Below are 11,476 nucleotides of genomic sequence, written 5' to 3'. Positions count from 1 at the left end.
CGGCGTTGTCACCCCCCCGCTCCCCACCCTGCCCTCCCCGCGCGCCCCCGCCGCCCACCGCGTCCCCAGCGGCTCGCGCGCTGCCCCTGCTCCCCCGGCCCGGGCTTGCGACGGCCGAGGGCTCCGTCGGCCCAAACCGAGCTGGGCGCCCAGGGCCGGCCTCACTCCACCCGCTCGTTCCTCCCCGTCCCCGACGTGGCGCCGAGAGCCTCCACCGCGCGCCCCTCGCCACCGGCCCGCGCGCCCCTCGCCGCCGCCTCCACGGCCCCCGCCCCGCTCCCGTCCGCCCGGCGCCGCCGGGCTCCGTTTCCTTTCGTCTCTGAGCCGTCCTCCCCCCTGTGGCCTGCCCGCCTCTCGCTGTCCTCTCTCCCTCTCGCCCCGCTCTTCGCCCCCCCCCCTCACGTTCACTCTGTCTCTCTCTCTGTCTCTGCCCCCTTCTGTCCTTGATACAACAGCTGACCTCATTTCCCGATACCTTTTTCCCCCCGAAAAGTACAACATCTGGCCCCCTCCGGCCCCAGACAGCCCGCCCCCCCTCGACAAGCAGAAGAGTCCCCCCCCCACCAAGCCAGACCCCGTTCTGTCCCGTCGCACATTGGGCCCGCGACCGAGGCCAGAGCGGCCCAGGCACAGGAGTGCCCGGCAGGAGGGCCTTCGCCCGCTGTTCGGTTCGCTACACGCAGCAGGGAGCTGGGCAGCAGCTCTGTCGGCTTCCAGGTAAGCTCGGGGCGCGGTGGGGCCCCCTGTGTGAGCCCCGCGTGGCCTGCGGGCGTCCCCGATGGCGGGGTCCGGGGAGGGGGTGGGGAAGTGTCAGGAGACGTGGGGGGCTGTGTGGGAGACTTCCTGGTCGGTTAGTGGGTCCTTCGGGGCTATGTGCGGGGCGCGGGCGGCCCTATTTCCCGGGGTGCTAGGCGTGGCGCGGGGCGCTCTGTGCGGGGAGCCCACTAGGGGTCTTTGACTCAGGGCCTGAGGGCTGCAGAGAGGTGGGGGGCGGGGCTAGCATGGACGGGGGGCCTGCGAGAGACCAAGACTCGCTGGACGCCTCCTTGGCGAGCCCCCCCATCCCTCACTCCACGGGCTGGAATCTGGGGAGGGGGCGGGCCTTGGCGCAGATAGGTCGGGACTGCCGCGCGGGGGGCGGGGGGCTGCCCTGGCTCGGCGGGCGCCCGAAAGCTTCCTTGCAAAGCGGCGGGGCGGCCCCGCCCCCTGCTCTTTGCCCTGTGGGGAGAGGGGCTGGCCAGGACGCCCCCCTCGCCGTGGAGCGGCGCTGGGCGATGGCCCCGGGCTGGCCTTGGGGGCGCTGGAGGAACGGGACTGGCTGCGGGAGGGAGGGGGCGGGCGGGGGCGTGTCCAGGGGCGTGGCCAGGGGCAGGGTGGAGCCGGGGCTGGGCGGAGCCGGCTCGGACATAAAAGCGCTGGCCAGGCGCGGCCCTCCAGCTGGGCGCTCGCTTCTCCGAGAGCTCCGGCCGCGCTCCGCGCCTCGCCAGCCCCGCCTCGCCAGCCCCGCCTCTCCAGCCCCGGAGCCTTCTGTCCGCAGCAGGTAACTCACTGGGCTGGGGACCAAGGCCGCGGGGCGTCCGCCCCCGCCCGCCCGGCCGCTGGAGGCCACGGGGCCCAGAGGCCCGGCTCCGCTCCGCCTGCTGCCTCCCCATCCCCTCTCGGCCTCTCCCCCTGCTCTGTCCCTCCACCCTTGCGCCCCACCTCCCGCTGGCCTCCCCTCCTGCGCCCCCGCTTCCCACCTTTGCATGGGTTCCCACCTGTCCCTGTGGTCCAGCCTTCAATCAGGCCCGGAGGCCTCCCAAGCTGACCAAGTTTGTTCTTAGAATGTGCAGGGGCGGCACTGGGGGTCTAGGCGGGTGAGCGAGCGGTTTGGGGTCCCCAGGTCTCCTGTGGAGAGGCCTCTGCTGTCTGGGGGAGACTGAGGGGTGCCCTACTGGCATTTCAATGACTGATGGAGTCCAGGAATTCTCGGGGGGGGGGCGGGCAATGGCGCAACGGGGAAGGGGCGGTGCTGCGCGTCCACGTGCCTTGCTTACCTCTGTTGGAGGGGCCCGGGGCTGAGGCCCCCCCCTCCCTGGACACCCCTCCCCCGCTGAATTCTCTGGTTCCTTGCCCGCCCCTCCGGGGGCTCCCTCCTCCTGGAGGGGAAGGGGCCCCGCTCCCGGGTCAGAGAGAGCTCCCGCCTAAACAGGGCTGCGCAGGCGGCGGGGGTGTGTCCTCAGAGCGCCCTGCTCCCAGGTCCCCGTCCCTCCAGCCCCCAAGTGGTGCTGGATCGGGTCCTGAGGGTGGAGCTTGAGACAGAAAGCGGGGCCTGGTGTCCATAAAGTGTTGGTGACGGGACGTTACCTGGATCGAGTGCTGCCTTCTTGGGGTTCTCTTTGCAGAGAAAAGCTCTGGCTTTTTCATGTGTTTTGGGGAGGTTGGAGTTGGGGAGAACAGGGACCCCGGGAATGTGTTTGCGCTGTGACACTAACAACTACTGGACTCTTGACGGGAGGGAGAGGGGGGACAGGGTGGGGCCAGCTCAGGGGCATCTGGTCCACCTGGACCCCTCTGCTCAGAGAGGGGTGTGGTGAGAAGGAAAGGACGGCCCCCCTGGACTCCCTGCTCCTGGATGGCCAGGCCCGGCAGGGGGCCATGTACGCCTGATGCCATGCACGGGTGGTCACTGCAGTGAGGGGGGTGGGGCGGACACCCCGCTCCTCAGCCCAGCTTTGAACCTGCCCTGGCTGTGCGCTCCGCTGAGGAAGTGGGGTGGGGAGGGCGGCCGCTCACCGCGCTCTCCCCGCAGCCACCGATGGGGATCCCGGTGCGGAAGCCGGCCTTGTGGCTGTTCACCTTCTTGGCCTTGGCCTCGTGCTGCATTGCTGCTTACCGCCCCAGTGAGACTCTCTGTGGTGGCGAGCTGGTGGACACCCTCCAGTTCGTCTGTGGGGACCGCGGCTTCTACTTCAGTAAGTGGCCGGGGCTGCGGGGGTGGGGCGAGCACTCTGACCGACCCCTCTGAGGTGGCAGGACCCCAGCCGAGCACCTGCTGTCCAAGTCCACCCTCTGACACCCGAGGGGTTGGTGTGTGGGGTCTCTCCCCGGGAGCCAGGGTAGCTGGGGGTGGGCAGTGTGCGCTGCCCAGCCGCATGGTTGGAGTGCCCACCAGCCCACCTACGTGGAGGTGAGGCTGTCCTAGACCCGCTTCATCACTGCTGGGACAGCTCAGCACCGTCTCACCGAGAAACCTCGGGGACGTTGTCAGGGTGGTTAGACTGATGTCAGGTACCTGAAAGCCAGCTCCATTGCCGCTGATGCCCATCAGAGCTGTGCTGGCCACAGGGTGCAGAGGGAGACCACAGCCCCGCTGCGTGGACCCTGCCCTGGACAGGTGGGAGGCGGCGCCTGAGAGAGGTGGAGGAAGCTGCTCAGGGAAGGGGCAGGCCAAGTGGGGGTCATGGCCCCGCCCCTAGGGGGAAGGATGGGCGGGGCTGGTTGGGCAGGCGGGCTGAAGGCCTCAGTCTCCCCCCTGTGCAACGGGCCTGCCTGTCTTTGAAGCTGCCCCCCGCCCCGCAACCCTACCTCTGAGAGCGCTACTCTCCCCCCCTCTCACTGAGGGGCCTGCAGGGTCCTCCTCCCCTCCCCCACTCAAGGCGCCTGTCCCCTGGGCACCCCAGCGGAGCCTGGGACCCTGTCGTGGGGGAAGGGGAGAGGATGGGAGGAAAGAAGGGCGTGGTCTCATCGAAACTCCTCACTCCTCTCCTCCCGTCATCTTCTCTCCCACCCATCCCTGCCCGTCTGTGCCTCGCCAGGGGCCAGGCCAGACCGAATTCTGGGTGGACGCTGGTCTCAGGGCCTGGGGCCCGGGGTGCCAGAGTGGGACCCTTTGCTGGGCAGCCCCTGAACTGGGCCCACCCCCACTCTCCTTGTAGGACTGTGAGCTGGGGCCCAAGGCTGGCCCATTTAAAACCCAGGCCATGGTGCCAGGGCGGCAGGCTAGGGCTGGGTACACCCCAGCTTTGTGGCAGGCTTCTGCATCCCATTAATCTCCTGTCTGCTCTCGGGTACTCCTACTTGCCCTGCCCTCCTCCCTCCCCTATACTACATCCCTCAGCGCATGACCAGTGTCCTCCCCTCCCGCCCCCGGGGCACCTGCAGGCAGGCCCATGACCAGATACAACCGTCGCCCCCGTGGCATTGTGGAGGAGTGCTGCTTCCAGAGATGCAGCCTGGCTCTGCTGGAGACCTACTGCTCAGTCCCCGCCAAGTCCACGAGAGACGTGGCAGCCTCTCTGGCCAGCCTCTCGGTAAGGGGGGCTGTGTGTGTGTGGGACACCCCTATCTGGGCCAGGAGTGGGGAGCAGTCAGCCTTCTAGTTAAGCCCCTCTGGGGGGGGTGTCTTCCCCATGAGGCTGGAGGCACCTAGGACAGGGCAGGGCAGGGCAGGGGTGGTTTCAGAACGTGGAGTCCTCAGGATGTGCCCCTGACACACCCCTCCCCTCTCAGGACAAACCCAATCACGCTGTGGGTCAGGGTCCCCAAGAGGGCTGGAGGCCGGCCAGCCAGTGGCTTCGCAGGGGTCTGCCGGGTACCCTGATGGGCCCAGGGAAGATACTCAGCCGGGATTTCAAGAATATCCTCCAAGTGACTAGCCAGTCACACCTCGTGGCTGTGCCCGCTGTCCGGGCCATGCCCGTCGTGCCTGCTGCCCCCGCTGCACCAGCCATGCCAGCCCAGAAACCTGCCCACGCGGACCCAACACCTCAGACAGAAGAGAATTAGAAGTGAGCCAAGAGATGGTAGTTCTGCGGCCACACCACCGCCTTCTGCCTCTTCCTGCCCAGGGACCTGCCCACCAAGGCCCCACCCCCAGACTTCCTGGGCCACCTGCCTCCCCGGGCTCTCTGAACCCCAGCCTCCTGCCCCAGCCTCCTCCAGTCGGGCTGTCTCCCTCGGCCCCTCCACCGGCCGAGCAGTAACCTCTTTAAAGATGTCAGAACAATTGGCTATAAACACCCCCACACCCCAGATAGTACCCCAAAAGACAAACATGCATCAGAACATTAGAGTATGATACAACCCCAACTCTGAGCCCCCCAAAATTCATGGGCTCTCTAGTAACTCCAGACAATTGGCTTACAAAAATCAATCTAAACCCCCAATTGGCTGGAAAACTTTAAAAATGACTAATTGGCTTAAAAACAACATAAAGAAAAATGATTTGGCACCCCTGCCCCTTCATCCTCTTCTCTCTGGAGACCTCAGGTCAAGATTGGCTGTTGGCTTTGAGCCCCCAGGCCCAGAAGAGGGAAGAAGAGGCTGAAAATTAGACTCGCCCACTTTGCAGCACCTGCCTCCTCGTCTCCTGCAAAATCTTCAATTGGGTGCTCTAAATTCTGATTGGCTATGATGACACCAGTACCCCAAACTCACTCTTCCATCATGAGAAAAAGGACCCGGAATTAGTTTGAGAGACCCAGTGAGACCGAGGGAGGGAAGCCTGGGCCGTGAAAACCCAAATGAGTAGAAATGACGTTTAATTGGCAGACGCAGAACAACACTACATTCATCCTCGGTGAAACGGATACAGCTCCAAACTTTGACGTCAACCCTCACCCAAGAAGACACGCACGCATCCTGACACATGACCCACACAACGTACACACACTGTGCACATGCCTCACGCACATCGACTCACATGAGCACACACTCACCATGCACAGGCCACACACACAGCCACACACACACCATGCACATGCCTCACACACAAACACACCCCGCCTCACATGAGCAAACCATCATGCACACACCACACACACAGCCTCACATACACCATGCACACGCCTCACACACAAACACACCCCGCCTCACGTGAACAAATCACCATGCACATGCCACACACACAGCCTCACATACACCATGCACACGCCTCACACACACACAGAGCCTCATGCCACACACACGCACACACTGCCTCACGCGAGCACACTCACCATGCACATGCCACACACACACAGCCTCACACACCGCCTCCCGCGAGCACATACTCGCTATTGCACACGCCACACACACACAGCCTCACATACACCACGCCTCACACACATACACACACACAGAGCCTCACACCTCACGCACACCGCCTAATGCTAGCACACCATGTACACGCCTCACACACACGGCCTCACACCTCACACACACCGCCTCATGCAAGCACGCCTCTCTCTCTCTCTCTCTCTCACACACACACACACGCAGCCTCATGCGAGCACACACCATGCACACGCCTCACATACACACAGCCTCATGCAAGCACACCCTACACACGCAGGAGGGAAGAGCTCTAAGAGGCCCCGGTGCAAGCCCAGCCTCTCCAAGCTGATTGACAGTACAGTTTTCACGTCTCCGGCCCTCTCTTCTCCAGGTCCCCCCCCCGCTCCCTGGCTCCTTGGGGTCCTTGCTGTGGGAGGGACAGCTCTGCTTCCATCTTGTCCCCAAGAGGAGCCCTGTCCTTTTGGGGGTGTCCCCTGTGGTCTGGTTGGAGCCTCTGTGCCCCCAGCCCCCTGCAGTGTTCGAGGAGGCGGCTTGGAGAGGAGCAAGTGAGTTGGGAGGACGGAGATGATGGACATGTGCCTGCAGAGTGTGTCCCCAGCAGCCCGACGCGCTAGTGTGTTCCAGGGGGAAAAGAACACCTTGGATCCCCACCCCCTTGGGCACAGCTAGTGGTCATCACACCGGTCCCTGGGCCCCTGGGATCTGGCTGTGGTGGCGGGGAGAGCGGGAAGAATGGTGGTCGGGGGGGGGGGGGGGGGGCAGGGGGGGCTGGGTGGGAGCTCCGGGATCGGAGGTTGTCCAGGACAAGTCTGGGTGGAAAGTCAGGAGGACGGAAGGATTGGCAGAACTACGGACTGAATTGGGACCCAAATTTAAGTCAATTGCTCTATCTCCCCTCTGATTGGCATCTCCTGGGGCCTCTTTCCTTTTTTTTTTTTCTTTTTTTTTTTTTTTTTTTTACCTGTCCTTAGCTTTTTTGCGCTCTTAACCCATCCCTGGAACAGGGGAGCAGGGACCAAGGAACAGTGCCAAGCCAGCGTGTACCACCCTGCGGGCCCCGCCCGCCTCCCTGCACCCCGCCATTTAGTCACCTTTTTTTTTTACTCTGTCCCTGTAGCTTGGGGTGCAGTTGGGAGTGGAGCCCCTGCAGCTGGGCCACTCCGTCTGCAGGGAAGTGTAGGGGAATCGAGAGGGCTGCTCCCTGGCCTAACTTCTGGGGATGGTGGCTGCTCCCCTGAAATCCTGAGGGCAGGGAGAGGTGGCAGGGCGTGTCCCCCGGTGTCTGGAAGGTGCTCGGTGGTCACCATGAGGGGCTTCCGGCTGGCCTGGCCACCGGGGGGGAAGGGGCCACAATGTGCATGTGAAGGTCCCCATCTGGCGAGAGCAGGTGACCGCCTTCTGGGCACTTGGGGGGCCCGTCCCCCACCTCTTGGGACACCTTACCTGCCTCTCAGCGCCCTGCCAGGCCTTCAGGAATCCCAGAGCTCTGCGGGGACTCCTGGGGTTCTGGTGGGGTGAGGCTGGGGAGTTGGGTGGTCAGGAGGGCATAAGCCCGCAGAGCAGAGAGAGCTGCCAGGTCTGCCCACCGACCGGCGTCGCTGGGGCCCCAGGCCTTGGGTCTGGCATCGCTGTGGCCACCACGGTGCCCAGGGCTGGGGCAGGGACTCGGGCGGCTGGGGGATCTACCTCACCCCCGCCTCCACCCCCAGTGCAGCCCCCCTGCACAGCAGCCCACTAGAAATCTAGAGGTCTTTGGCTCTGGGGTCCCAGCGACAGGACTGGCATGGCCGTGGGGGCGGTCCATGACAGGCCACCCACAGCACAGAGGGTTGGCTCGCCAGCATCCACAGAAGGGGACATTCGGAACATTGAGGACTCCTAAAATGCTAAATTGTCACAATTGGACTCAGAAGACTTTGAGGCACCCCAAATTATCACCCTTTCAGCCGGACGTCCAGCTCCACAGTGTTAACCCTGCCTCACTGGACTGGGGCCTCCGGGGGTGCTGGCCGCTACTCCTCTGTGTCTCCCCCATGCAGCTCTCCCAGGTGGTCAGTCTCTGGCCACGGCCACCCCCCTGACCCCGTGCCCATGGTAGTGGCTTCCATCTCCTCTCTTCCCCACACCCCTCCCCCACGTCTTCAGCGGGCCCCCCTTTGGGCCCTCCCTCTGCCATTGCTGAAGACTCCCACGTGCTGGACACAAATGTCATCATGCCTGCTATCTGTCCATCCTGCAGCAGCCTCGTGTCCGCCCCAACTGGACCCCCTAACATGCAGACATTTCTGGCAAAATCCACTGCCTGGATTTTGTTTCTAACTTTCATGCTCGCAAATCCCAATAAAATACTCAAAATCATCCTGTCTGAGTCCTCTGCTCTGTGACTTGGTTGCTGGGTGTTGGGGGTAGCGTCCGAGAGGGGGTCAGAGGCAGGGTGGGGTAGGGGAGGGGGCAGGTGTGAAGGCTCTGTGCCTTGGGGACACTCAGTGGGGCATTGCCAAAGGGAGTCTTGTGTTCTCAGCCCTCTAAGATGGGCCCTGGTGTGGGGCACAGGGGGTCTCCCAGAGAAAGAATCCAGTTTCAGGGCAATTCCATCATTGCACACCCTAAGGGCACCACAAACTCAGAGGGGTCTGGAAGGTTTGCTGAGAAAGGGCCCCCTAGGCTGGTGTAACCTGCCTACATCCACAAATCCACTGGTCCTCCCATGAGAGAGGCTGCACCTGGACACCTCTGTCCCCTGGAGCTGGGTGCTGGCATGGACAGGCCCCATTCTGCTCCGACCTGCCCAGCCACTCTGACCTCTGACCTCAGGGTTTCTGCACCAAGAGAAAGTGGGGGGCTGGCACTGAAGGTGCTGGAGGCCCCTTTTAGCCTTCTGCTCCTCTGCTAACCACCAAGGCCTTTGGACAGCCTGGCAGGGTGGTCAGCTCATCTGCCTGGCTATGCACCTGGGGAGAAGGGACACGGGAACTGAGAAAGAAGGATTTGGTGGCCCACCAATGTGGGCTGCAAAGAGACCCTCACACCTGACATTTCCTGAGTGGTTGTTTTCAAACCTTCAAACATCTACTGGCTACCCACTCTCTCTGAGGGGGGTGGTGTCCCCCCACTCCTGCTGCCCTGGCACTGCCCCAACCAAGGGGCTACCTGGAGGAGCAGGGCCACCGTGGGTGGGCCAGGGTAGATGGGATGCTGGAGGGGAAGCTAGTGGCCTGAGCAGTGTTGCATGGACAAAGCCGGGACAGGGACACCTCCGGGGTGGGCTGGGGGCCTGACTAGGAGACCACTGGGCTCAGTGTTCAGCACTGCCACCCTATTAGGGGCTCCTCTGTTTGTGGACCCTGGGGCCTCACCTTCCTCCCCAGAGCAGGACCAGAGGGCCCAGGTCCTGAGCCCTTTATGCTCTGTCCAGCAGCTCTGACCACGCGGCCGCTTTTAGCCCTGTCTGGGCCTTGCTGCTCCGAGACCTCGTGACCTCTCTTGTTCTGTCGGTGGCACTGGGCCCACTTCTCTGCTTTTCAGCTCTCCTGTCTCTCCCCAGCCCCTCAGTGCTGCCCCGCAACCACATTTGGACCCGTGCGCCCCCACCCCCAGTCTTGACTCTCCTCACTCAGCTCTGCGAACTCTTCCTCTCAGGCTCCGTCCCTCATTCATTCAGCCCTTCATTTAACATACGTGGGCACCTCTTGCAGGAGCATGGGGGCTGGGAGACAGCCTGGTGTTCTGGAGGCTGGGAGGGCGGGGCACGCCTCAACCGGATGACATTCAAGGGGACCCATAGGAGGAAAGAGACCTCCAGGAGGGGCGGGACCCACGGGAGGGGAGGGGCCCAGGGGAGGGGAGGGACCCCCGGGAGGGGCGGGAGTGGTGGTTGTAGAAGTCCAGGACAGGGATTCTAGGAGCCCACCACTTGGAAGAGGGACAGGGGGCAGAGCAGGTGACGGGAGGCACGGGAGGAGGGGCGGCCAGTGTGTGGTAGAGCTTGCTGGGCAGGACATGGACCTTAACCCTTCAAGCATCACTGATAGGGCCCTAAGTGGTGGACTGGATATTGGCCTCCAGCAGATGTGACAGGTCCTACACCCAGAGCTGAATGCGGCCTTGTCTACAAAGAGTTCCTTATAGAGGTGATCACCTCCTCATTAGAAAGTGTCAGAAAATACACACCCATGTTTATTGAGGATTTGTTCACAATATCAAAGAGCTGAAAACAACCCAAGTGCCCGTCAACAAACGAATGGATAGAGAAGCTGTGGTATAGTCACACAATGGAATTCTATGCAGCATGGAAAAACAAGGAACTCATGAAATATTATGCAAAATGGGGGACCCTGGAGAACATTACGCTGAGTGAAATATCTCAGTCACAAAAGAACAAATATTGCATAGGGCCATTGTTATAAAATGGGACTGACATTGGGGTTGAGGGAAGAGAGAGGAGGGGAGGAATGGTGTATACTTCATTGAAACAGATGAGGGAAAGAACTCTTTAAAAGGTATATATATGTGAGGTATTTTTGTCATGACAGGAGTCCAGAATGAAGGCTGCACAGTGGAGTGGACCTGGGGGGAGGGATTGCATAACAACGAGTTTTTCTTTTATTTTTAAAGGAGAAGAGTGAATTGGGGGAAAGGGGGTGGGCAGGGAGAAAAGTGCAACAATGAATGACTGGAAACCCTAAAAAAGAAAGAGTCAGAAAATGATCCCACAGACACTTCGCATTTCCCCTGGTTCAGTTCTCATGCTGCGGCTGTCAGGACCAGGCCTGGCCACAGGCTTTCCAGGACCCACTCTACGGAAACACACTGCCTCTTCCTCTCCTTGGTTCCCTCTGATCAGTAGCCCAGTGCTTCACCTGGGGCACCACCAAGCCTCCTGGGACGCAGAAATTATTCCAGCAAACCAGAGGCTACAGCATCATGAGCACATGGGAATCGCTTTCCTAGGTACTCATGCCAAGGAGAGGGGAATTGATAGCAATGTCACAAGCAAGATTCTGGACTCTGGGGCTTAGGTCATATCTGCTAGAGGCCTGGGGTCAGCCCACCTTGAAGGGCTTTGTAAGCACTGCTTGAAGGGCTGAGAATGGGTGGCCAAGATCACTGGTCAGTGCTTTTCTTAACTTAAAGTCACACATCCTTCCAAGCAGTCGAAAGCCAGCTTACTAGATCTGAGCCTTGAAAGACCAGTGATCATTGATGGACTCAGTGGTCCACTGATCTCAGGAGAAGCAGAGGGCAGGGCTCAATATATGTTGTTGATTGCTGTCGAGTCGAGCACAACTCATAGCGAAACCTATGAACAAAAGGCCTGAAGCTTTTCTATAACTATCGACATTTATAAAAATTATACATTATATATAATGGCTATATATAATGTATAATGATACAATATATAATGATATAATAGGGTCGCTATGAGTCGCAAGCGACTCGA

General features: G+C 61.4%; 1 protein-coding gene across 1 annotated transcript; it reads left to right on the top strand.

Moving 5' to 3' along the window:
• Nucleotides 1-399: 399 nt before the first annotated feature.
• IGF2 (insulin-like growth factor 2 (somatomedin A)) lies at nt 400-4,767 on the top strand. The gene is made up of 4 exons (XM_006893368.1): nt 400-717; nt 2,792-2,954; nt 4,144-4,292; nt 4,492-4,767. The coding sequence occupies exons 2-4, from the start codon at nt 2,798-2,800 to the stop codon at nt 4,765-4,767; spliced, it is 582 nt and encodes a 193-aa protein (XP_006893430.1). The 5' UTR covers nt 400-717; nt 2,792-2,797.
• Nucleotides 4,768-11,476: the final 6,709 nt, after the last annotated feature.

The sequence above is a fragment of the Elephantulus edwardii genome, unplaced genomic scaffold (assembly GCF_000299155.1).
Source record: "Elephantulus edwardii isolate Elephantulus edwardi_28Jun2011 unplaced genomic scaffold, EleEdw1.0 scaffold00126, whole genome shotgun sequence".
NCBI classification, from domain to species: domain Eukaryota; kingdom Metazoa; phylum Chordata; class Mammalia; order Macroscelidea; family Macroscelididae; genus Elephantulus; species Elephantulus edwardii.
Note: the sequence above shows the minus strand (reverse complement) of the source record. Positions and strands in the feature narration are given on the sequence as shown.

What these genes read in the sequence shown, in the direction of transcription:
- IGF2 (XM_006893368.1), top strand. Translation starts at nt 2,798, where the DNA reads ATGGGGATCCCGGTGCGGAAGCCGGCCTTGTGGCTGTTCACCTTCTTG. An exon ending in GGACCGCGGCTTCTACTTCA is followed by an intron (nt 2,955 to 4,143) that starts GTAAGTGGCCGG and finishes GGGCACCTGCAG; the next exon opens with GCAGGCCCATGACCAGATAC. An exon ending in CCTCTCTGGCCAGCCTCTCG is followed by an intron (nt 4,293 to 4,491) that starts GTAAGGGGGGCT and finishes CTCCCCTCTCAG; the next exon opens with GACAAACCCAATCACGCTGT.